The sequence below is a fragment of the Pyxicephalus adspersus genome, chromosome 11 (genome assembly GCF_032062135.1).
Source record: "Pyxicephalus adspersus chromosome 11, UCB_Pads_2.0, whole genome shotgun sequence".
Lineage (NCBI taxonomy): Eukaryota > Metazoa > Chordata > Amphibia > Anura > Pyxicephalidae > Pyxicephalus > Pyxicephalus adspersus.
In genome coordinates this window covers 47,739,431-47,765,564 of record NC_092868.1, presented here as the reverse complement: position 1 = coordinate 47,765,564, position 26,134 = coordinate 47,739,431, and the positions used below count along the sequence as shown (strand labels likewise).

The 26,134-nt window shown below is 39.6% G+C and overlaps 1 protein-coding gene across 1 annotated transcript in view; it reads left to right on the top strand.

Moving 5' to 3' along the window:
* CEP104 (centrosomal protein 104) overlaps window positions 1-11,840 on the top strand; it is a 48,549-nt gene extending 36,709 nt beyond the window's left edge. The window contains exons 20-22 of the mRNA XM_072427023.1: window positions 1,113-1,180; window positions 5,259-5,349; window positions 7,472-11,840. Coding sequence (XP_072283124.1) covers window positions 1,113-1,180; window positions 5,259-5,349; window positions 7,472-7,611 — 299 coding nt within the window. The 3' untranslated portion in view covers window positions 7,612-11,840. The remainder of the gene's footprint in view (window positions 1-1,112; window positions 1,181-5,258; window positions 5,350-7,471) is intronic.
* The last annotated feature ends 14,294 nt before the right edge of the window (window positions 11,841-26,134 follow it).

Sequence of the window (26,134 nt, the reverse complement as noted above, 5' to 3'; positions counted from 1 at the left end):
AATTTATTCTACATGGCAGGTCGGCTGTTCCCCCATCCCTGGGTCCTGGGTAATGAATCATTTTGTCCACACAGTCCTAAAAACAAATTCTGAATAAAGCCAGTAGTTAGAAGTGTGCCTTCAGTTGGCAGGAGAGTGTGCCCCCACACCCTGGCACTCTCCCACCAGCGATACAATGCCCACAGGCATGTTTCAAACACTCTTCTCTAAAAGTTTCCTCATGGCTCTTCAGTCAGATGGACATCATTCCAAGTCCTTCCGACTATACAGTGACTGAATTCACAGAGGTCTGGGTGCGTCCACTTACACAATCGACCTCCACCAGCTGCTTTGCTCTCTGGTATTCAGAGGCCAGCGTTTGTTGGTAAAGGTTCTCTTAAAGAGAAACCCAAAACCTTTCTTTCGTGTGTTTTGGATAGGGCAAAGAAATCTTGCAATCTTTGTCAGGTTTATATTGCTTAGTCCCTTCTGTTAGGTAACAATAAAGACTATTCTTTTTTCACCATCCCTGGTAGCTTTTCTGTTTTTCCTCATATGCAACATGCTAATTAAACTTTTCTTTTTTAAAATGGGAATGATGACTGTGTCTTTTTGAAGATGTACCATAGGCAAATGGCTAAATACACATCTAAAATATGTATATGAGATCTATTTTACCTTCCCAAGGATTTGTATTTTTTTTCCATCCAATCCTGAGATTCACACAGCCCTATCATGCTGTACTACCAACCTGGTGACCTGCTGCTGTTATGCTGTTGAAGTAGGTCAGGTCCCAACCCACAGTCTGTGATTGGGTATTGGATCAGCTTTCTTTTTTTCTCTTGTTAGCATCCTATTGGCCCCGTTCACTTCCCCATTTCAAACCCAAAGTGCTGTTGAATATATAGTTACAAAAAAATTAAAAATGTTTTCATTTTTTTTTGTTCAGTGTTACTTCTGCTCAGGCATTTATTAACAGAATGCTCAATTTGATTTTTAGACTTGTATAATAAGTGAGTTTTATTTTGGTGATGTCCTTTTTCTGCTCTATAACTATAATGTTTACTGGGTCTAAAATATTGCCTTTACTATACCTCATGATCTGTAGTTGTCTCATTTTTTTTTTTTCATAGCTGCAAAAGGAGAAAAAGTGGCAAACCGATGTCCTTTGTGCCATGAAAACTTTGCACCTGGAGAAGAGGTAAGATAAGTAATGATTATCATTATTTATAAAGGGCATTACTACTTTCTAAAAGTGTAATGTAATCTTTAAAATATATCAATAATAGTATCAATAGCAGAAATTCAGGTTCACATGCCGAGGCTCTAAATCAGGGGTGTCAAACTCTGGTGCCAAATCTGGCCCGCAACCTCCTTCTTTGTGGCCCCCAAAGGAATCTTAAATAGGAATTGCAGCTGGCCCTCCATTGCATTGAAATAGCGCTGCTAATACAATCCCGGCATGATTCGCATCTATAGACCAGCGGGCTGCCTTCCTATGCGTGGTCCCACATTGGACTGTGTTATAAATGCAAGTAATGCCGGGAATTGTAGTAGCGGCATTATTTCAATGAAAAGGGAGTTCCAGTGGTGGGCCATTCATAAGATTTAGATTTAGCATTGTCTGAATCTGGCATTTCCAGCACTCCCCCTCAGCTACACGTGGGAGGTTCCAGGAGGCTTTTGGTGTTACAGTAGCTTCTTGCCGACCCATGGCCTTGTGTTATATAGCTGTGTCTCAGGCTGAGCGTAGCCTGCTGTTATCCAAGTATATGACACTGTGGGCGCTGCACAATTTCCACGTTACATCCCTGACACCCAAGCTGCTCAACTGCTCCCTATATTCGGCAGCTCCCTCAGCTCATAGCCCCCAAACATTGATGAACTAACATCCAAGAAGAGATGCCAGGTATAATTGTTAATATTATTGTTAGCCTGTGCAAAATGGTTACCATTGAAATTTACCTTGGAAGGCTACAAATAATGAGGAATACATTTTTTAATTTAAAAAATAAAAAAATATTCTTATGCCTCTTTCTCAATTATAGGCTTGTTCCAGATTTATTGTTAAGCAACACCCCTTTGTTTCCATATGAAAAGGTTTTAAATCTAATGAGAAGGAAAAACTTCCTCAATTGTTTCAATAAATTTCAAGGTTGGCCCACGACTTTGTTTTTAATTTTGGCCCTCTGTGTATTTGAGTTTGACACCCCTGCTCTAAATGATGCCCACATTCTTGTATTGTTCTTCACACTCATGGGCAGGTAGGGTGAGCGTAGACCATGGTACACATGCTCAATTATTGTCATTGGAAATGATCTTTCATAATCATTTTCAGCAACAAGCGACTGAAAGATGAATGAACAAGCGCTGTCCATAAACTACATCGGACAACTGCTGTACGCTTGCCAGGTTCTCATTCAAGTCAAGCCCTACTGCAGACGTGTGTGTATATAGCCTTACCCTGAGCATTTAGATGGCTGCTGGAGTGTAGAGTTGTGGAGCAGTAGTAGTAAATGAAAATTCTAGCCAATGCTGATGCTTTTTGTCCTACAACTAGTTGATGGGTAATGTGTGTAGTGTACACTGTGCAATGGGGTTCCTTTATGACAACCAAAAGCAGCTTGTCAGCACACCTTAATTGCAGCGCAGTGTCCTGAATGGCAATGCACTGAAGTGCAGGACTCCCAGCACAATAAAAACTTTTATTCAATGAATTCCTCAATAGCCACACAAGATATATTCCACTTTGTGTACAAATGCCTTTATGCAAACCCAGGTATTACCTTACCTTGTGCTGTACATAACCATTGCAGAGAGTAAAGCTGTGGGAGGAGCGGATATCAAACCAGGTGCCCTGTAGAAGGAGAGAGCAGCAGTGACTAATTTTTATTAGAGGGAGTTACTGCCCAAATGCAGAATTACAAACATTTAGTTATTATTATTATTACACACTATATATATAGCGCTGACATATTAAGTAGCGCTTTACAAAGTCCATAGTCATGTCACTAGCTGTCCCTCAAAGGGGCTCACAATCTAATGTCCCCATCATAGTCATGTCTAAAGCCAACTTGGAGGGAAGCCAATGAACCTAACTGCATGTGTTTGGAATGGGGGAGGAAACGGGAGTACCCGGAGGAAACCCACACAGACAGGAGCAGGACCTGCAAACTCCATGCTGGTAGTGCCCCGGCCGAGATTTGAACCTGGGACCTAGTACTGCAAAGGCCAGAGTGCTAAACACTGAGCCACTATGCTGGCCAATTATCCTAATGACAAGTAAAACAAAATAGGGAAAAACATGGTCCTATCCTTCACACCAGTTTTTTTCCCACAACTACAGTTGCATGATGGCAGTTATGTATTTTATAGTTTAGTTTAAATTCTCAGACAATTGAAGTGGTTTACGTTGCTCTGGTCATATTGCTAACTAGAGTTTACTGTACTGAATAGAAGGAGGGGGAAGTTACCCCCGTATAGAGCTCAATATTTCTTTTATTCCTCCATCAACGTTAAAACTTTCTGGTAAGTGATCTCATGAAAGCACCTGTATTAATGGACACAGAGTTATAATTTCAGATAAAGACATTTTGTGCTCCACTCAGCTCATTCACCGCTTGAATTCCAGCGTTGCCTTCATGTCTTGTGCGTTTCTTTAATTGGGAAAGAAAAATGAGTATGAGGGGGCTTTTCTTTGTTACGTGATATTTCACTTCATTCCAGAAGAAGAGAGATTAAATGGAAGGCCTTGGCAGTAAGGCAGTGGGTTCATTTTCAGCCTTTTATTGTAAATATATTTTAGGAAGAAAAGACTGCTAGAAAAGGTCATTACTTGGCCAACCCAAGAGTAAGCAGACGCTGGGTATTGCTGGTCCAAATCACTGATGTAGGAACTAAATCCCCAGTTGCTGGTACAAAGACATTTTACTGCCATGGACAAGTGTGTTTTTAAAGACCAATTCAATCTTTCTAAATTATTTCTGTATTGCAATCAGGCTGAACAACAAAAATCTGTGTGCTCCATTTTAATCTTTTCACCATATTGTGAAATTGGTAAACTGTATACTGCTAGTTTTTTAAAATCAAATCTTATTTTTTGTGCTTCAATCACTGCAGTCTATAAACTGTCATCCATGTGCAGAATGTTTAAATGGGAGATTTAGACAACACCTGCTCTGGTTCCTTTTTTATTAGCAAAGAGCTTGGTATGTTTATATGTACTAACAGTGTTTATATGAAACTAGTGTCTCATCTTTCTCCACCCAGTTACTTTCCCCATGTTTGTACTTTTACTTAACAGTATAATAAGCGCTACTCCCAGCCAGCCTCATCCAATGCCAGCATTTCACTAAAAGCAGCATTACAATCTATGTTTAGAATTTACCATAGAAATACAAAGATGTGATAGAATATTATCTACTTCAGTTACTAGATTAGTAGCAACATGGTGAACATTTGGGCAACCTAATCCTTAAGATATAATTATGCATGCCAGGTATTTTTAAACCCACCCATCAAGGTATTTCTCAGTGCTAACTAATGCCCCTTCTCACCCTACTGTAACTTTCGGAGATTATTATTAAACGTTATTTATATAGCGCCAACATATTACACAGCACCGTACATTAAATAGGGGTTGCAAATGACGGACGGATACAGACAGTAACACAGGAGGAGGAGAGGACCCTGCCCTGAAGAGTTTAAAAGAATTAAAAGATGTATCTGCTTTTGGCAGTAGGTTTCACTGAATGAGTAGAAGATGACGGTGAACCTCAGAGCTGAGGGATGCTTTCAAGGTCCTTTTACTAATTACTACCAGTCTCACCAGTATGCATAACACAAAAAAAGAAAAATAAACTTTGAAGATGATTACTTTCCTCCTAAATAGTTTGCTCTGTTTTTTAATACTGTGTATTTGCCAGCCAGTGTCAGAAATCACAGCACCTCTGCCATGTTGTCCTCATCCCGCCTTTGCAAAACTGATTTTTTTGCCTTTTCTTTTTTAAGGGGAAGATTACTAAACTCTGATTTCAGAGTCTGTAGATACAGTTTTGCATGCAATCTACTCTGTCCCTTCTAGTAAACATGGCAATGCAGTCTTATTAGTGAGTCTTATGTATAAATAATATGGCTAAAGTTAAAAATATTATTATTTTTTTTTCCTTCAAGTTCAGATGCCAGTCAAGCAAAAAATGACTGCGAAAAATATGACTTTTGTCCACTGATTTAGATGTTTTGTTGTCTACATATGACCTTGATCTTTTGTGTGTTACCAGGCATGGAAAACCCACCTCATGGGGAAAGATGGGTGTAAAATGAATCCTCGCAGGACTTTGGCCCTTCAGAGAGCACAACAAGGAACACAAGGTTGGAGACCTTCTTTATGCTGTGTTGTTCATTTTTAACTGTATATAGGCCACCCGCAGAGGCAGCCCTGTCACTAAACTTGCACCAATCATGTTAAACAGACTTTGCCAGCCCTCCATTCCTTTAAAAGATTGGCTTTACAGGACCATTTAAACTCAATGCCTTCCATCTACAGTCAGGAGCTTGAAATCCTCAGTAAATGCAGTTCAGTAAACTCCCCACTATCCGACACCCATGGGGGGATTTGTAGATTCCAGATAAATGTAGTTTCTGATTGCCTGAGAGTTACTATTAAAATAGTGCTTATTAAATTAAAATGGTATTATAATAAATCAATGGAGGCGCATTAGCAATGCAGTATACTGTATACAGTATATAGAGTATCACCAAATACAAATATATTTACCTGTACTGTATAACTAGACAGTTCCCGAAAAAGCATAGAGCCGTTTAATGGCAGCAGTAGAAAGAAAGTCCATACCCAATTGTGACCAACCATGAAAGTAGTAGAGATCCTAAATATGTTTCAGGGAAGCTGAGAACACGAGACCCACAGGAGCGATGTACAAAGTGTCAGCTTACTGACAGCATGCTGTGCCATTTAAACTCTGACTTTTTTTGGCCAGGTTTTATTTTTTGCTATGACATAATTTAGACATTTTTACCTTGATTTTAGGCCTAACTAACCCCAATATTGAAAGAAAAATTATTTTTAAACCAATCGTGTTAATTACTGTAAATTATTAGTTTTATTGGATTAGTTTTACTTTTGGAAGTTAACAACGCGTAGCTGTGCAGGTATCTGACCCTGTCCACATCTGCACCGCATACGCCCATCGTATTTTTAAAAATCAGGACATACTGTCTACCTGGCAAGAGAGATCTCTATCTTTGGAGTAGATCTTGTCATGGTAGTTTGACAGATCACATATTCGGGATCTACTATTTGTCTTGGGCATAGAACTATATTGTAGTACATCATTCTTTATCAATGTGTATATTTTTTTTTTGGGGGGGGGGGGGGTTTCCCCCTCATTTTTAGTCCTGCAGAAGTTCTGTGTGTGTGCTGTATATGTCCACCTTCTAATTTGAAAGTATTTACACTCTAAAAAAAAATCCCTTTGGTTCTTTTCTCAGGGTCACTTAAATATTACTTACATCTAGTTACTGGAATTGTTTGTTGGGTGTTGGCAGAGAACTTTCTAATGTGTCTTACAGCAAACCACATGAAGGCTTTTTATGTCAGCAACACCTGTTTACAAGTGATTTACTTTCGGTGCTAAGCTTCTTTCCGTTATCAAGTGAAACAACTGAGTAAAGTTGCAGTATGAATCGGCGTCTGTACAAAACACTGTTATCCGAGCTTCTGAAATTCTCTAGACAAGAAATTTTTTAGGTGATTTCATGACAGTAACGAACTTTGATTTAGAAAATGACAGCTACACCCAACATTGCCATTTTTTAATTTAATTATTAACCTGTTCGGGGAAAATATACAAAAGCTGTCATTGCTCAGCATTAAACTTTAAAATTCTAGTGTCTTGACTTCAGTGCTTTTAGGGTCAGTGGCTCAGAATAGTATAAGGATCAATTGTTCAATAATAGGAAATAGAAGGGGTTTTTACAGGGACGCTCATGGCAGTAGCACTTTTGTTTTAATGACCACTGCAGATATATTTTAAACTAAAGTTCCACTTTAAAAATATTGGATCAGGCAGGGATTTTATTTGGACAGGTGAGGTCACTTCTACAATAAGCATTGTTACCTACCTGTCAAAAGTGTCTTAGCTGCACATGTGCAGCTCACTGTTGGTTGCCAGATTACGCGGCATGTCCTGGTTTCCGCTGCCGGTGCCAGGACTACATGAACTCCTGCATACCTGCACTGGAGGTACATCAACCTGGCCTGGCCAATCAAGATGCCCTGAGATCAGAAACATGAAAAAGAAACATGGTGGCGCCTGTGATGGAACAACTTTTTATTGCCCTATCGGTATATACTCACAGCAGTGCTTCTGGTAATGTTAGAATTAGCACATGGAGATACACACAGAACCATTACTTTCCATACCATACTTCATTTCTCTTTATAATTCTCACCTTGATTTTGTTTTTTCTTTAGGGGGACTGAAGGGAGGATCCACCATAACTAAAACGGGGATTTCAGGAGCAAAGCAACGACCATCCATCACAGGCAGTAAAATCCCAGCACCAAGAGCTGGCCTCAATAAGACTACAAGCAAACCACAGCCAAAGCGATGACTAAGTGGTGGCTGATTCATTCTTTTACTGAAACACGGCAGATCCGACTACGTCCAAAAGACTAAAGGAAGCCGCAGCTTTCCTGTCGCCAGTCACTGACGATAATGTTTTTATCATTCACCTCTTGTTAGGTTCACCTGATTGTGAGCTACAATTTCTATAATCACATTTTATTTAAGATGTGTAAGAGAATGAAATGTGTTATTCTGTGATGAGCAATATATAAGACTGGAGCTCTGGGAAATCTTTGTTCTATTGCACAGGTGTTTTTATGTAGAAATGAAGCCGTTGCCCAATTAGATCTCAGCTTTTATATCCTGTTGTGTGCATCAAGATATAAATAGTATTTCATTGCTGCAGACAACACCCCTTATTCCGCAGATTCTTCTATTTATTTTTATAAATTACCCCAATATAGATCTAGGCAAAGAGCCCCATACACAGTAATACACGTGAAAGTGTTTGCATGTGATCTAATATATATATATATAAAAAGGTGATAAATAGGGTAATATAGTAAGGTGAACACCGCTTCAGCTAAGCAAACATTTATTTGACATTACCATTTGTCACTGAGCAATCTTTACTCGTCTAGTACACCAACCTCATCGTAATTTCCAGTTGCTCTGGAATCTCCCTTTAGATTTTTTTCAGGGCCTAACACTCTAACCACAGACGGGAAAAAGGAACTAATATCAAGGCTACTGTGCAACTTTTCTATATTTAGGTCACATTATGCAGCTTTTACATGCAATTGTTAACAATATATTTTATGAAATTCAGCTATAGAGCTTGTTCTCACAGATGTATGTAAAGCAGTGTTGTTTCAGAACTACAGGTAAATACAGCAAAGTTTCCAACAAAGATGCTGGTGGATAACAGGCAGATGTGTTTGTCCAGGCAGTGAATTGAATCGAAGACTTCAAGATGCTGCAAGTAGTTTCTGAGAATGCAAACTCTAATGTGAACTTTTGTCACTGCCTGCCACTGCTCACCAATGAAACGCTCTCATTGTTTTTGGTGATAGAGAAATAGCATAGTGGTAGATTGGCGGCTGGAAGGTGGTGTAACTGCCGGCTAACTGGCTGTATGAGGAAGCACTTAAAAATTCAAAAACTATTTTTTTTACATTCTCCTCTCAATTTTATTCCAGTGCACATCCTGAAATTCACTGTAATGTTTGAGGCTTTTATCTCTTTCAATATATAACTGAAGTTACAAGATCAGATCAAGGGTGGTTTATTTACTGCAACAGTGAGGGATATATATTATTGTGCTAACTAAACACTATTCTTTATGGTGGGAGCAAAACTGTTCTAGGGAAGAGACCTTACAGTACAGTGTATATGTGTGAGAATAAATATATATACTATACTGTAACACCATATATACACCACGCCTCAACATGCAATCCTACGATGTCCTTTTTTGCTTCTAGAAGTACGCTAAAATAAGGTAAAGTCCACAAGCGTACCTATAAAATCAATGCTAATATATGATACTTGACACAAACAACACTAACTGGATAAGTGACCATTGTAAAGTGTCTGAGCAATAAAATGTAGTATTTGTTACAATGTTGGGTAGGAAGAAGCTGTGCGCAGGTGGTCAAAAAGTGGTGGGGCAACACATAACAAATGTAGTATTCCCTAGCTGTTGTTTCCATAGGACTCCAGACCCCCCTATAATTCTTTCTACCGCCCACTATACTTTGTTCCAATTTTCTAATGCTCATCCTATTAGTATGCCCAATTTTCCATCATCTTTGTATGATGACCCACTTATCAGGTGTCCCTGTATCATGACCCAACATTTCAGGAAGCACCCAAAAACAGCCGGGTGGTAACTGAAAAGTGCCAGGTGGTCCAACCAGCTAAAAGGGGCTGGGGGGAATGCTGCCATATCACTTATAGACATATAATAGACTGTCTGTGAGGTTATATTTTAAGAGTATAATAACTCTGGAAAGGCTCATTTAAAGCAAAAAATGCCCCTAGGTGGTTCTCTGAATAAACAAGACCACACCAAACCCCTAGTTACAGTCTTTTCAATCCAAAATGTTCAAGAAATAAATACGAAGGACCTGGACGGAAGTCTCAAAGAAGTATGGAGGGATGTCAATACTTTGATATATTGGACTGTACACTTTTACAGCGACCTTTTGTTACTTGTAAAGAGTTTAAAAGATCCCTTTATAAGTTCATTAATGTTGGATTGGGTCACTGATTAACCATCTGGAAAGCCTTAAACAACCCAAAGTCCCTCAACAATTTTCATAATTCAGAATGTAGAAAACTTAGCTCATAAGAGATGAGGCAGTTAAGGCTCAAGACTTTGTATTGTCCAGTTTTAGAGATCATCCACCACATAAAGTTTTCCTGTAGCTTTGTATCAATTGTTGGGTTAAATGATTTACCAAGCCACATTTGGCTAATAAATTCCTATATTCTTTGTTGCCAGTAGCAGATTGTAATAATCCATCTGTTATTTTTTTTTTAACCTCCTCTGAAGGGATAACACAGTCTGATTGGCTGTTACAGGCAGGTAAATGTAAACTTCATTCAGTTCTTAATGTACGCAATGTGTTGTGGTACCTTACACTGATTAGCTTATTTGAATTAGGCATTTATTTTATTTATATTGTATTTATTTGATTTTAAATTTATTAAAGCTTTTTAATAAAAAAAATCATTTGTTTTGATGATAACGTAACCAGAGCCGCTATATATATTATATGGTTGATTTTACTGGAAAACTTGGTCAGTCTTCCCGATCACTTTTCATGAACTCTCTTTGAGCCTGATTTATTAAAGCTAATATGAAGACTAATATGGGAGAACTTGGTGATCCAGCGGACCTGAAATGGATCTGATCGAGGAATGAAAACATTTGCCAGTTAATAGTTAATTAACAGTTATTTTGTGGCTCTTGCAAATCACTTTACAGGGCAGAGAAATGTTTGCCTGCTTCCACGGTAAGGCAAGTTCTGCAGAATTTGTCAGTAGACATGCAACACCTTATTCACCCAGCCAGGATGTTGACATTTTGAAAGCAGCTGTGTAATTTTCACTTATGAGATTCTGATTCAGGTGAATTGCCTGAAGCCTACTGCCTAAGTGCCCAACCCATGCCCATAATTAGAGCAGCAACCTTTTGTAAATACTGTGCAAAAGAATTGGGCACCACATTTGTGCTTTAATGGAATGTATGATCTGCCAAGTAGCCACCTAACCCAGGCCTGGAATAATATACAGATATTGAGTTACATTGTGTGCCCGTAAAGCAGTGGGAGCTTGGTGAACCACTAAGTTATAACAGACCGATCTAGGGAAGATCTTACAATTGGGTAGTATTTCTTTTATCGCTAGGTCATCACAAGAGTCTTGTTCAATAATTTCGTTTCATCTTTCACCCTTCTCCAAAGTAAAGGATCTGGCCTGACCGGCTTGGAAATTTTCCAGTTGGAAAACATATCATTATCAAATTGATAGCCCCTCTAAGGGCACTTATTTGATCCCTGTAAAAAGTCAAGACCAACATTCCCAAATCAGCCTGCTCTGTTTTTCATTAAGCTGTTCCATTGATTGCTATTTGACTCTTAATAAATGGGTATGGATGCACTTGTAAAACATGAGGATTTTAGCTATAAGAGTATCTCAGTGGGCCAAGTCATCCCTAACCTCTTATGTGTTGGATACCCCAACTGGGAGCTCTTCCTCCCCTGGGTGTTCTATCCAAATGTGTGTGTTCCATTTTTACTTGGCATGTTCTACATAATAACTAAAAGGTCCAGAATGGAAATTTGGGCCCTTCATAATGGTCACAGCTGGTGTGCAGACCCTCAAACTCAAGAATAGAAACCTAACCAATATATTTCTTGAGTAATATAAAATAACTGGTTGAAAATATCAATATTTGGGCAGGCTGACTATGAATAAAATAATTCAGAGTATTGTCTACATTCCTATGTACTGAAATTCACAAGATAATGCTAAATGGGACTGATACTTACCCCTGGAAATAGGTGGCCATAGATCATTCTATCCAGGGCTAGACCTCCTTCTCCATGTAGAGTCTTACACAAATGCTGCTGTAATGATGTGCACAAATCATTTCACTGCATGGCTTTTGTTTATTTAAAACATACTTGTGTGTGTTCTGGTGTAATATATGGTGCATGTAAGCAAATGTAAATTCATATTAAAATAAATATATATATTTTTAAAGAAGGAATTGTAATGTCATTAACTAGTAAACTATCACAAAGTGGTCATCCTATGAGGTCACTTAATGGCTCTTGGCGGGCTTTTATTACTTCCATTTAGACCCTGTTGTATGCACAAATGCTGATGAGAATGGTGCTCATGGGATGGGAGAGCAGCAAGATCACATTAGTATGCTGCTGCTCTAGTGACGGCCAATGGTTAGGGTTTGCTATTAGGAGGTGTGTGTGGTCCTCTTAAAGGGGCAAAATGTACAGTGGTCATGTTTAGAGAAGGGGGTAAAGATGTATTTAGAGCTCATGGTGTACAGAAATGGTGCCATTACTGTGATGGGGTGGAGTTTCTCAGTGTTATCATACCCACTCGGGAAGCCAAAGCTATAATGAAACTCCCTGAAGTATTGAAAACTACATTCCTATGATCTGTAACCTCCTTTATCCTCTACTTTTATATCCCCAATCCAATGCAAAACTTTCTTGGATTATTCCACCTGCAGGTCTTTATTTTTTTTTTTTTTTATATGTTTTATACTTTTAAAGGTGGCTGGCCACATGACATACAGGGTCATTTACCTTCTTGCCCCTTTTCTAGCACTAGACAGTGATCTATACTTCTTTTTACTATAAGTTCAGGGTGCTGTAGTGTCCTGCTCCTAGGGGCCGGGGGTATGACACCATGAATTAACGACACGTGGGATGAATGAAGCTGGACGTCATTCAACTCATAAGTGGGTTTGTTAACTTTATAATGCTGTGTTACTGACTTTTTGTATTAAAAATGGAAGTATAAATGCAGAAAGAACTTGATACTATACAGTATAACCAGTCTCGCCTCACAACTACACTTTTATAGATCCTATTTGCTTATGTATCTATAAATGTGTACGTATGGGGTGAGACTGGGGCAGAACTGGTTGGCAGGGAGGTTGTCTGGGATAGGAGAAAACATATCTACAACACCACATTCAAAATTCAGATGTTATTCTTTGACTAAGCCCGTTCCCCCCCCCCCCCCCCCCTTCCACTCCCACTGAACTGAGGTGGGTGTGGGGCCCTTGTGCAGCGGCACACTTTGCACCTCCCTATGCCCACCTCTGTATCTATGCACAACCTTCTGACAAGATAGAGAGTCAAAAGGGCTTTTTTTTACTGTTATTATTCCTTTATATGGGGTTCTCGAAATAAACACAAGCATTTAGAGATAATGATTATAAAAAACTTGTATTCATTTAGCGCTGACATATTATGTAGCACTGTACAAAGTTCATAATTATGTCATTAGCTGTCCCTCAAAGGGGCTCACAATCTAATGTTTCTACAAGTCTAGGGAAAACTTTTCAGGGGAAACCATAGTTGATCATTATGTCGTTGTAGGATATTACAGCAATTTGTAAAGTTTGAGATGACTATATGCTGATCATATGAGATCAATGGGTGGCTTAAAACTTTACAAGGAAAAGCTTCCTCCTTGTCTTCTCCACCAAAAGGCATGTGCCTGCTAACTATATAATAACTCTGGGGGGGATTGGCATTTATAGTCATCTTACATTACTAAAATTAATATTTTTTGTTGTGCCAGCTTTGTGCTGGCCAGGCTTTAGAGTCACAACATACTGGATGACATTTCTGTGTGTTTAAAAGAAAAAAGATAAGAGGAGAGCCACACCACAGCCTGATTTTTATGAATTTCCAAAACTTCATTCACACAACTTTAACGGAAAAATGAGTAATGTATCTTAATTCTAGCAATGTGACCAGATATTTCACGTTATTGGACCTGGATCCCAGTGTGTTTGAGTCACAGTGTGGACCTTCTATGTTGACCGTAAGCATGGCAATTGTAAGGACATAAAGAGCCCTTCACAAGAACAATTGACTTAGCTGCAGACCATTCCCAGATTGCAGCCCTCCAACTTACCTGTGTAAATAGAAACTGATCAGGAGGGAATACAGTGGTACGTCAATACAAGGTACCAAGATGACAGACAATTAGTAACTGGAGACAGGCCAAGGGTCAGGGCAGGCAGCAAACAAACAAGGTCTGGGATAAGCCAAGGTCAACACCAGAAGGGACAGCTGACAGGCCTACTGGAACTTGTGAACTGGAGCCTTGGCTAGGAAACTGACTGCACAGGCACAAGAAGAAACACAGAGCACAATTACGCTATTTGGAGGACTGATAGGCAGGCTGGGCTGAGACTGGCACAGTAGGACCTATATTAGTCAGCAGGTGAGAGGTCTGCAAGTCTCAGATCAGCTTTGTTTCTGATGTGTGACATTAGCTTTGTGAATTAGGCTTCTCCTTTGGTCTTTAACCATTTCTGGTACTGATTACTTCCGGGAGTATTCTGGGGTACATTTATAAATGATTCCCCTGTCAATTGTTCTGAAAGTTTGCTGATATGATTCGATTCACGTTACATTTCTTGTTTTAATGTCTATTAATACAGTGGTTGCCAAGCTTTGGGGACTTGTGGACCACTAAATATACGGACTCCCGCACCGCGCATGTGTGGGGAGCCGTGGGTCACTCTAAGGGGAAGAAACTCCCCCCTGAGTGATGTCATAATCCCAGAACCCTCCCACTCTCCCATCACAGGACTGAGCCCACCATACGGGAGACATGGTCCACACACCGTACTGCCCCCCCCCCCCCCCCACCCAGGGATGGGCACAAGACATTTGTATTCTCACTTGGCCATGGAAATCACCCCTCTCCACACACTGGTTTTCATAAGTCACCGACCCTTGTTATTAATCACAACTTGATGACACCATACTCTTGGCTTAGTGAGCCGGTATTAATAAAATAACATTACCGTCCACAGACTAGACATACAAGTCCCAAACGGAGCCTGGGGAGGTTGGATAGATTTTTCCTACTGCAAACAGGGAGGGGGATAAGACAAAGGATCATTGTCCAAAGGAACTCCCCAACATTTTCAGCTTTGTGCATCATTGGGAGGATACAGTGTACAGTGATGGAACATACAGAAAGAGGTTCAGTCATTGTAAGACTGCAATGATCACCAATAACAGAATATAATATCCCACAAGGGTATAAGAAGGCAGAATTCCTGTGCTGATTCAAATTAGAGGATATTTCTGTGTTTTGTGTTGATTACAGAACACAATTGTGGCCCTATTTTGATAAATATTAGCTCCGCTGATTGGGAGTTAGGACCTTTTTTTTTTATACCTGTGGTATAAATATGCACAATTGGCTGCTTTGGTGCATAGCAAGCTACTCCTAACGGCACCACAGATAATACATTTGCATCTAGTGCAGTCCTTCCAAAAGCAACCGCACATTCTGTGCCACAATCTGCTGCACCCATGTGTGAAAGCGAATGGGAGAAGTGGAGCCTTCGGCAGAATGCTTACATTCACCTTGAGTCTCAAATGCTTAAAATATACCTGCACACTGATCTATCAAGCTTCAAGCACCATATAAAGTGATGTAGGAAGTAGATCAGGTTCTTCACTCCAAATTTGTATACAGGATGTTTTTGCATTTGCCAACCCCAAAATTTGTTCATAAGAATATAAAATGTACAGAAGGGGGCTTTAGTACACATTACACTGGAATAGCAGTGGCTTAAGCACAGTCGTCCCATGCCCGATGCGTTTCGCCCTATGGCTTCCTAAGGGGAGGTAGAGACTTACATTCTGAGATAATAGATGGTTGGTCCAAATTTTGCCAATGCACATTGAGGAGAAGATTGTGTAATATCTATGTCCCATAGATGGAAGTATTCAACTTGCAGGATATTGTGGAATCTAAATGAAGCATTCAAAAAATGCATGGATGAATAAAGGTTGCAGAATGACCGCTGGAATGTGAGACAGCATTCTGTCTCATATTGGTAACTCAGTAGGAGTTTCCAATATAAAGTCAATCTAAAACCCATGACCATGATTTAAACACATATTGGTTGCATTTATTAAACAATATCAATCAAAATATAAGAGTATAACAGGTAAGCTTAGAAGGAGTTCTATATCTCCAGGAGAAATCTTGATGTATCAGCATTACTGTATTATTTCAAGAAAGGTATTTCAGTCTGCACAGCACAGCATTGTATATAGAGAGACATTTCATGCCCTCATGAATGCCCTCCTTATACCTTTCCAAAGCTGCACGGAAATCCCTGGCCCGAAAAATTTCAAAGTGACTTGTTCATAATGCACAGACCAGCTTCTGCTGTGACGGCTTCATGCTATGATTTAGGTTGGTGCAGGAACCTGGTATAATGATTTGTACACTGTCAAGCGATTGGGGGGTGTTGTCTACCCACTGCAACATATCAGATTCAAGCTATCATTTATTACCTTAAAAAGTTAAAGTTTTTTTTTGGTTATTTCTAGTTTTAAAGTATTATTAGAATTGATTTTTTTTTTAATTGTTCACTCACAGAGGTGCATGCTCAGCTCAAAATGTTTTGATTTAGCTGCCAACATCCCAAATATTACAGAAAACAAGAAATACCAAATCTGGACTTTTTAGCTAGACATAACTTTATCAGATTATTTCTTAAAACATCATCACAAAATTTATTATTACAATTTTAGAAACATGAAAACAAGGTTACATTGCTGTATAATCTCAATGCACATCCAACGCGTTTCACAAATAGTATCTGCTTCCTCGGATATCAGTTCTTCTACTAGAGCTAATCCACAGCAATGGGCTTGATTTACCCAAATTTAAAATGTTCATTTAGCAAAGATATTCTGCAGAGAATATTATACTTAGATTAGTGATTGTGGTGCAAATTAACTTTGGAAAAATTATCCAATCACGTGTACAAAAGGTAAAAAAAAAAAACTTGCAATTGTTAGTATAACAATTTTTTTGGCTAAAGTCACCACATTCACTAGGCTAAATGAATGATTCATTCACTTTGCTTAGTGAACAGGCTGTATCACTCCCCAATGAATCTTAGAATGAGCACAACCACTAGGTCTACAAAGCAGAACCTGGGTATAAAAAGAGGAAATATGTCTGCCCAATGCAAATTTTATTTGAAAGAAGGGATTTTTAATAAATGCATGAATGGATATTCTAAATATGATACAAAATGCTGATTTACTGTGCATGCTTAATCAATATTCACTGCTAAGACTGCAATCGCTGTACATCTGGATTGCTCACAAAGAAGACAGTCTGATCCTCACCTCTGGGAACCATCACATTGATGTTTTGGGTGCATCGGAGTGCACATATTGCATTACGTTGCATGTTAACTTGCATTTCGTTAGGGTAGTTTGAATTGGCCACAAGAGCGCATTTTATTGTATTGCATTTTTTTTAATGAAGTGCACCACAACGTACAGAGTGTGCATCTGAGTGTTATGGTGCATTGAGATAAAAGTGCATTGTGGGATCTTTCCTAGGTGCATAGGAGTAATATTTAAAATTAATGGTGCTACAATGCCCTGCACATCAACGCATTTTGTTATACTTTTTTAACATAGTGCATCACAACGTACAGAATGTTTACGTCAGTGTGTTATAGTGCATTGGAGTAGCATTTAATATTATGAATGGTGCTACAATGCCCTGCACTTAGCAAAAGATGCAATGCAGTAATGCCTGATAATGCTCGCATTTTTCTGCAATGCATACATGTGATTGGAACCTAAATAGGTAAATGTCCGCTTGATTTATTATTATTATTATTATTATTATTACTAGTATTTTAATGGATCATTGAATTTTTTGCCAATCAGCCAACACTGATTTCTGCTCAGTGAATGGTCCAGTGCATGTAATGCCGGTTCAGGTTGACCAATGTTCTAGCACTCATGCAACTTGAGGGGAACTTGGGGGTGATAGAAGTGGTCCCAGCCACCATTACGTCTTTATAGTTTTCTGGCTCAGCACAGACCTGCAGATTGGTGGTAAAATCACCGCCATCCCCTGCGGCGTCTCATATTTTCCAAAGGGAAATTTTCCATATTTCCTTTGTCATGAGGAGAATAACGATCTAAAAGAGTCTCCGAGAACTCTTACGTTATAATACATCATCCTGTTACTGAAATATGAATAGAGGTATCGAACATTTTATGCATGATGCCTTTATTAAAGGGTTTGACCACCCAACTTGATATTTAGGTTTTAGAGGGGTCCTGGTGGGCTGAGTCAGCCCCTGAGATCCTTTATGTAACAAATATTGTAGTACAGGGATCTCCTTGCTGATTTTATTTTATCATATCAAAACTCTGCTCCTGACCACCTGGGAGTTATGGATGTTCCCGCCCACCTGTGTGTGTCATGGCTCCTCCCACTACATGCACAATTCGTTAAAACAAATGAAGAATTCAATGGAAAGAATGGGAACCCTTGATGATGGGCACTGTGTGCAGATCTGACGAGATCTTTCCAATGGCATGCCCAGGGAATTGCAATGGGGGTTTCACTCACCACCATCTACCAGAGGCTACAAATTAGATTTGGGTGGGCTGACCCTGGGAAAAGGAAAAAATTACTTGAGGCTAGTAGGTCTGCATTGTATTTTGTCCCATCATTCTGTGCTGCAGGAGACTATTCATTACATATTGCAAGTTGTGTCCCTGGGGTGGGGTAAATGCCAACCTCCAGCACTGCCATAAGTTTTCCATGTGGTCACATGACACATGGGTAAGTGCTCCTCACTCCTGCACCCAATGGCAAATCTCCTGGTGGGCGGGTCCATGACACCCTAAGCTTACAGGAAGTGATTGATTGTTAACCAGCACCATTAAAGAGACATCAGAACATGGAGTCAGCTGCTGCCTGTTTCATTTCAATAATCATTTTTAGGAATTGCTTGGCTCGAATGTCCCTTTAAATTCCGACAGTAAAAAGCCGGTGGATGTTGACAGCTTGTTTTGGCCGCTTCTCCTGTGCGACCGGCCTAAACTGCGCTCAGAGGAGGAAAATTTGTCCAGATGAGGTTTTTGCCAAGGAAATGACTTGGCCTTTTGGACGGTGACCTGACGAGCGTTTATTGAGGGTGTCACTTTTGCTTCAGATCCATCTGCAGCTTGACGGTTTCCCCAGGGATGGCGGCAGGGACTCTTTATTTGGAGGCAAGTAAAACTCACATGGCAGAGATTTAAAGCTGAACTCTGGATAGATATTAAAAAAAGGAGCATTTCATGTAGTTATATATTTCTTTTAGCTGTTTTTACATACAGCTAATACAAGTACCTAAATGTGTTTTCATATTAGCTGTCCACAGCAGACTGGATGAGGAGGAGAAGGACTTTGAGCCAATAAGGTGGCATCAGGTAACATCAGGATTAAGTAGAATTGATGGAGTAAATATTGCCGCTGTAATAACCTGACATCTGTCTTTATATTAGCTTGCCCACCAGACTAGGAAAATTCAGCTCTGCAAGCCAATCAGATTCTGCTGCACTGCACAGGGCTAAACTAACAATAAAAGGGCAACCTCATCACTTATTGGTATGAACGCTTTATTATTGTCCAATCAACACTGGGGGGCGGGGAGGTGACCAAATAAAGAGAATGTTGGCAGTATATGCCCTGCAGTCATCTATCAAAGTACAATTTGGAGGAGGGGAAGGGGAAGAGTGTTGAGGTGGTCATAGAGGAAGCTCCAGAGAAGCTGGTAAATGAATGGGATTCTGAATCTAGGATGAACCCATGGAGAGCTTTAAAGGCAAATAGAAGCCAAATCATGACATTCAATAATAAATATATCAATCAGAGGGACGGTCCCACCAAATCATGAATGGTTGAGATGTATGAAGAGGGATAGTCCTTCCAAATTATTAGCTAGGGGAATAAAGAGGTACAGTCCTTCTAAATCAAGAACCATTAGGAAGTATGATAAGGGACAGTCCCTCCAAATTATGGGCATTTGTGAGGTTTTAAGAGGGAGTTTCTTTTAGAAATGAAACCACAGATAGTTAACCCTGTGCCCTACCAGCATTCTGTGGAGAAAGACCTGTGAGTGAAAGCAGTGGCCTCTCAGCAGAGGTCTGATACCCCCTGCTGAGCCAGACCAATAGCTCTGTAACCATCACAACTCCTATTTGTTGATTGGGAAACTCTCGCTCTGACTCACCAATGTGTGTCAGACCTCTGTGGAGAGACCACTGCTTTCACACACGGAGAAAGTCCTCTTTTATAGCACAATTTTTTTTGCACACCTGTGGTTTAAAAACAAGCATCAGGCATCCAATGGTAAATGACATTGTGCTTGAATTTTCCCAAAACAAGTGCCAAATCCACAAATCAGCAGAACAAATGGAAGTGATATTTCCCATCCATCAGTATGTGTGACACAATCACTGCGCTGCCAATACGTGTAAGGATGTGAGCAAAGTGCGGGATATATCTGATGTTAGAGAACAATGCCAAGTCTGTAGAATTAAACATTGGCTAACTTTGTATTGTAGACATTTCATTCACATCTTATCATCCAGTCCTCTCTGCTTTGTTCGGGCCGATGACTCAGCACCACAGAAAAACGGATCCTCCATGGATCTCTCTGCCAGATTGCTGATATCACCGATAGCATTCACCTGTATGGGAAATCATTACCTCCGCCGAGATGCAGTCATTAGCCCAGGAACCAGAATTAAAGGAGGCATGGGAAATACGAAGGCTGCTATTGGTGGCCTCCTCCTGACAATGCTATTTGCCTGGCTTATGTTTTGAATATCTTTTCTCAGGCCTGGAACAAGAATGCAGGGAGTGAAGTCAGGCCTGTTTAACCCTTGCTTGTTCCAGGTCTGAACGTATTGAAGACAAAAGATCAGCATAGTGGCATGGAATGGGAAGTATAGTTCACTTACACTCCCCAAGTGCCATTACAAGTCCCATACCCCTCTCTCCTGCCACCACTCCAAACCCATCAAATGCCCTTTTTTCCTTGACAACTTTTAAAATAGCACTCCCCCTACTGGGGATTCGTTGTAAAAGAATTGCACCACAACTAAGCCCTAGGGACCAAAACGCGTCAGTAGAGGATATGGAAGTGGTTTTTGTAAACTTCATGTGCAATAAAGATTGCTGGTTCAAGAGATAGCAGTGGGCAGGTCTGGGATTGGTTGTATTTTTGGTTCTCCAGGGGTAGTTTTAGATTCCTCGTGGGAAAGGTTTGCAGGCAGCCCTTAGGGGCTCTGACTGGCTCCTGATTCAATTATTCAGATTATTATACTTTATATGTATAATATGTCACAGATTACCTGTTCTTTATATGTAGTGGCTGCATTATTTTTTTTTCTTCTTTTTTTTCCTTTATTGTCCTCTGATGATCCTTTTAGTTTTGCACTTCCTGTCCAGGGGTGGCAATGTTTACTTACTGTGCTTGGAAGAAAAGCATTGTCAACCTTGGTCAGGGAGCATTTTTAAACTCCAGAACCCCCCCCCCCCCCCCTCCTCTTCTAAATAAATGGGGGGATTCTAGAGTAGAGAAAACCTCAAGCAACACTTGAGATAACTGCAGAGTGTACAGGACAGAAGTTGACATTTAGCAGGTCTACTCTAACGCCTCATTCTCAAATGGAGCCTTAATTAATTATATGAAGAATTTCCCCCAGGAAATGCCATCGTTGGTGCAGACTTTATTGTATGGCAGGACCTGATACAGTAGCATTGTTGGAGCATTTTTTAGTACTATTTTTGATATATAGAAAGTGTTTAAACACCAAATATTCAGGATAGCTCTTTGGAATATTAGAAGTAGGTGTTGTAGAAAGAGGAGAGCAGCACAAGATCATCATGACAAGTCTGGTAAGTCTATGATGATCCCAGTAATTATTATATAATTATCATAACGCATTTCAGGTGCTCAGCCCCTCTTCATCAGGGCTAATAATCATCAATGGGATTTGTATATAAAGAACAAACCCAACTGTATCATAGGGGAACCACTAGATTAGGCTTTTTCACATGGCCAGGTATAATTAGTATATTCACAGCTCACAATATATTAGTGTGGTGGTCAGTGGGAGGAATCCCTCTTACATTTCTGGCCATTGGGAAGAATGTCACTCTTACAGAAAGCCAAAAAGATCATTGGTGTCACTTAAACAATTTTCTCATTGCGCAAGGAATCCCTAGCAACTTCTGGCTGAGAAACACTGACCTAATTCTCTTTACAGTAGGTGGTCATTGGCTATGTAACATTCACTGTGATCAATAAAAACTTACTGGATCTGTATGGAAGGATTGGGATTGGATGGTGGTCACTAAAGGGAGATAAAAAAAACTCTTTTTGACCCAATTGGTAAAAAAAAAAAAAAATACTATATATACTGTATACTGCAATTTTATTTGCACTGCAGGGATGCACATAGAGAGATGCAAAGTGTGCTGCTCCATAAGGCCCTGGACCTTCTCAGCCAACAGGGGCCTCCTCAAGGGCCCCAAGTTATATGACTGAGGGGCCCAAGTCAGTTCTGCACAGGGGCCCACTGCTGGCTACATTGGCCACTGATATCTAAAATATAGGATGGTCTCTTCAATAATTCAAGAAGTGTTCCTACATGGAACTAAACCCTTTTCCAGAAAATTGTGACTAGGCAGGTCCTTTATAGCAGAAGGGACAGGCAAGGTCTTTTCTGCAATAAAATAATCTTACCTGCCTGATTGCATTTTTTTAATACACTCCCCTGTCACCCTCTTTCACTCCTCTTCCTGGGAGTCGGAACTTCAGCCATTCTGATTGGCCAGTCGGGATTTTGTAATTCATGCACATGCTCATTCAGAGTTCACACAGCTCAGCGTTTTCTTAAAAGAGAACAGCAATCAGCAGGTAATAGGGATTTACTGCAAAGATACATGGCCTGGCCCTTCTGCAATAAGGAACCTGAATGATTGCAAATCTTTTCTTGCAGAACTATAATTCTGCTTTAATCCAACACACAATAGAATCCTTAATAATGATCTTTTTATGACATCACTGCCATGATGAATTCTGATTGGCTAATCCTGGTAATTTTGTCTAACACTTAATGAAACACAATTACACAAAGGGCTCTATTTATAAAGTAAGGAATCATACATTACCCTAAACATTCTTCCAAGTCCTTGTGTTTCAGTGGCAGTAATTGATTCCCACTAGGGAATGTTTGAGGGAATGTCAAATGTCCAAACATTTCAATCAGTTCTATTATACTCTCCCACACATCTGTCTGTAGAAACCTTTTTAAACCTAAATAATAACTCTTTATAATTAAGTTTATTTTTCAGTTCATATATATATATATATATATATATATATATATATATAATTTACCAGATCCTTATGTGATCTTTTTATATTTATTTATTTAATTATATTCACCCCACCTTTACCCATTTTGATTGTAACTTTTACATTACATTTTATTATGTAAATTCACATATTTTCTAATTGATTCCAAAATAACAAATGTATCAATACTGCGTGAATCTTAGCTGATAATATTTATAATCAGATCCATTTTTGGATTTGTCCTTTTTTTTTCTTTTATGTATTTAGAGTTGTAAAAGTATGTCATATATTTTAAACTAATTATAGCATTATTATGGGCCATACATATGCCTTAAAAAAAGGGAGAGAGGTCAGGTCCTAGGTCAGAACAGTTGTACCCTATTACCCCCCACCAAATACACCATCATTTTCTGATTCTGTAAACCAGAGGTCGGCAAAATCCGGCCTTTAGGCCTGGTCGATCGGCCTAATCCCAGCCATCAGGGGTCGGCAACCTGCGGCTCTTGAGTCTCTTTGGTATGCCTCCTTTCCCTATGCCGCGGCCGGCGTTTACACTTCCGCCGCCAGGGTAAGGGGACATTACCTCTCCTCCATTTGCATTGCGGAAGAGAGGGATTTCCCTTCAAGGGCATTCCTGGTGGGGGCAGAGCCATCAGTGTGGGACTCGAGAGAGAGTCCGGCCTAGTGTGCCTTCTTGAGCTCCTGAAATGGCCCAGTAGCCAAAAACGTTTGCTGACCCCTGTTTTAACCCATCCCTTAGACTCCATTCATACTTAGGGATGTTTTTTTTTAAGTTCTCCAAGATTGGGAAACATAGACTATCACGGGTGAACCTGGGTGATCCAACAAACCTGAAATTTATTTCTTAAAACCATTTGCTATTAGTTGGCAAATGTTTTTTTTATCCTGGACCAGATCCATAAAGGTTTGCTGGATCGCCCAGGTTTTCTCATGATAGTCTATCTTCTCCAGTCTTTGAGAACTGTACATTGTAGAAACCCCAGCTTGTTGACATGCATGTTTGTGTGCATTGCACGGGTAGTGCATGCTGAATGTAAAGTCCTGCACATGGCAATACACAGCCCAGTGTTGCACTGGGTGAATCTTGGCTGCCAATATTCAATGGCGACCTAGTGCAGTAGTCGCCAAGCTTTCAGACCTCACAGACCAAATAATTCCTAATTTTAAATCCTGTGAACCGTGAATATAATTTTTATAAAAAGATAAATACATTTGTAAAATAATGATCTTCCTAATGGTGCTGACAAGGACTGTGGCGGCTCTGATTCATTGATCAGCTCACAGGTAAGTGAAGTATTACTATTGTTACTGTTATCATTAGTTGCATTATCTTTGGAATTAATAAAGAAATGTAAAATATTTCTTTGCTTTTTCTCACTCATTATGGGTTTATTTCATTCCAATCTAAGACCAAACAAGAAATGATAGTTATCAAAGTCAAACTATTTGATGCCATTAAATATAACAGATAAAGAAAATACACAGCTAAGGTCATACTTACCTAAAAGCATCTGAGAAATAAACAAATAAAATAAAACAATCAGATGAGAATTGGTATTGGCGGAGCGGGGTGACTGTTGTAATGGTGGAAACAATACTGAAGCGTACGGCTCGGCAATGGTTGCCTCATACAACTTAACACTACACTGACGTCACGCTGCGCCTCCCTTGTTTTTCCATCTCTAGCACAGTTCGTGAATTTAGTGCAATGTAAAGGCGAAAATTGTCATTCAGAATATAAGAATTTATTAGAATATTATTTTTGTTTTAATATTATTAAATCATAAAAATTGCAAATAATGTCTAACATTTTCTCACAGACCACCGGTTGGTGACCACTGGTCTAGAGCACCAATGCATGTGCTGGAAATGCATCGGGTAATGCAAGGCACCTGTATAAATGATCCCCAACTACATCTATCATACCCTATGCAGTGCCTGTACCCTCCGGTCCTCATGGAATGGAGTTGGATGCCCAGTTCTGGATCCATATAATGTAATGATTTGGAGCTGGGCAGTGAAATAAGTAATAATGCCATTTTCTGGTTCATGTCCTGTTTGTGCGATGTCTCTATGTGTCCACTATGGTAAATGTACAGAAACACAGAGTGCTGCCAGGGTTATCTGCAGACACAGCATTGTCTATAAGTACACTATGGGGTCTATTTATAAAGTAGTGAATCCGACATTCACTGAAATATTCTCTGATGAATAATCTACAGGTCCCTGTGTTTGAATGGCAATGGTTAATTCTGCACCAGGGAATGTTTCAGTGAATGTCAGATTCCCTGCTTTAAGTATATTTTTTTATCCATCTGCAAATTTCCCTATTTTCAGTTGGGCACAGTGGATACTGCAAGAGCCTGCAAATATATACACAAGCATAAAAATACTGCATTACACTGATACAATACATGTTGACCCAATGATAAAAACTCAAATAGTAACTAAGTAAAGTTTTTAAGTAAATAAAAAAAAAATACAAATAAATAAAATAATAATATAATACTTACTATATTTATTTATATTTTAAACATGCAGCTGTGGGCAAAATAATGCCGGATGGTCCTGGGGTTTATGGGGTGACAACGCTCTGTCCCCACAATTGTGCCTATGCATATAAGCTTTAATTGGAGACTACAAGTTCAACACACTCAATGGACCTGATTTATAAAAGCTCTCCAAACTGGAGAAGATAAACTATCATAGGTGAACCTGGGTGATCCGCCAAATCTGCAATGGATCTGGTCCAGGATTTCAAACATTTCTCAACTAAAAGCAATTTAAAAAAAAAAATCAATTCCAGTGTTGCTCACCCAGGTTCACCCATGATAGTCTATCTTCTACAGTCATAGAGAACTTTCATAAATCATTGCTGTCACCATCAGGAAATCCACCCTGAGAAATGCCGTGCAGCCATAACTGCAGTGCATGTAGATATGAAGTGGCTGTAGGTGACTGCAGGAAATTAGCAGCAAATTGCAGCAAAGGATACAAAAATGGCAAAACAGTCAAAATAAAGCAATTCTTTAGCAAATGCAGTGCCATTCAAATAGGATTCACA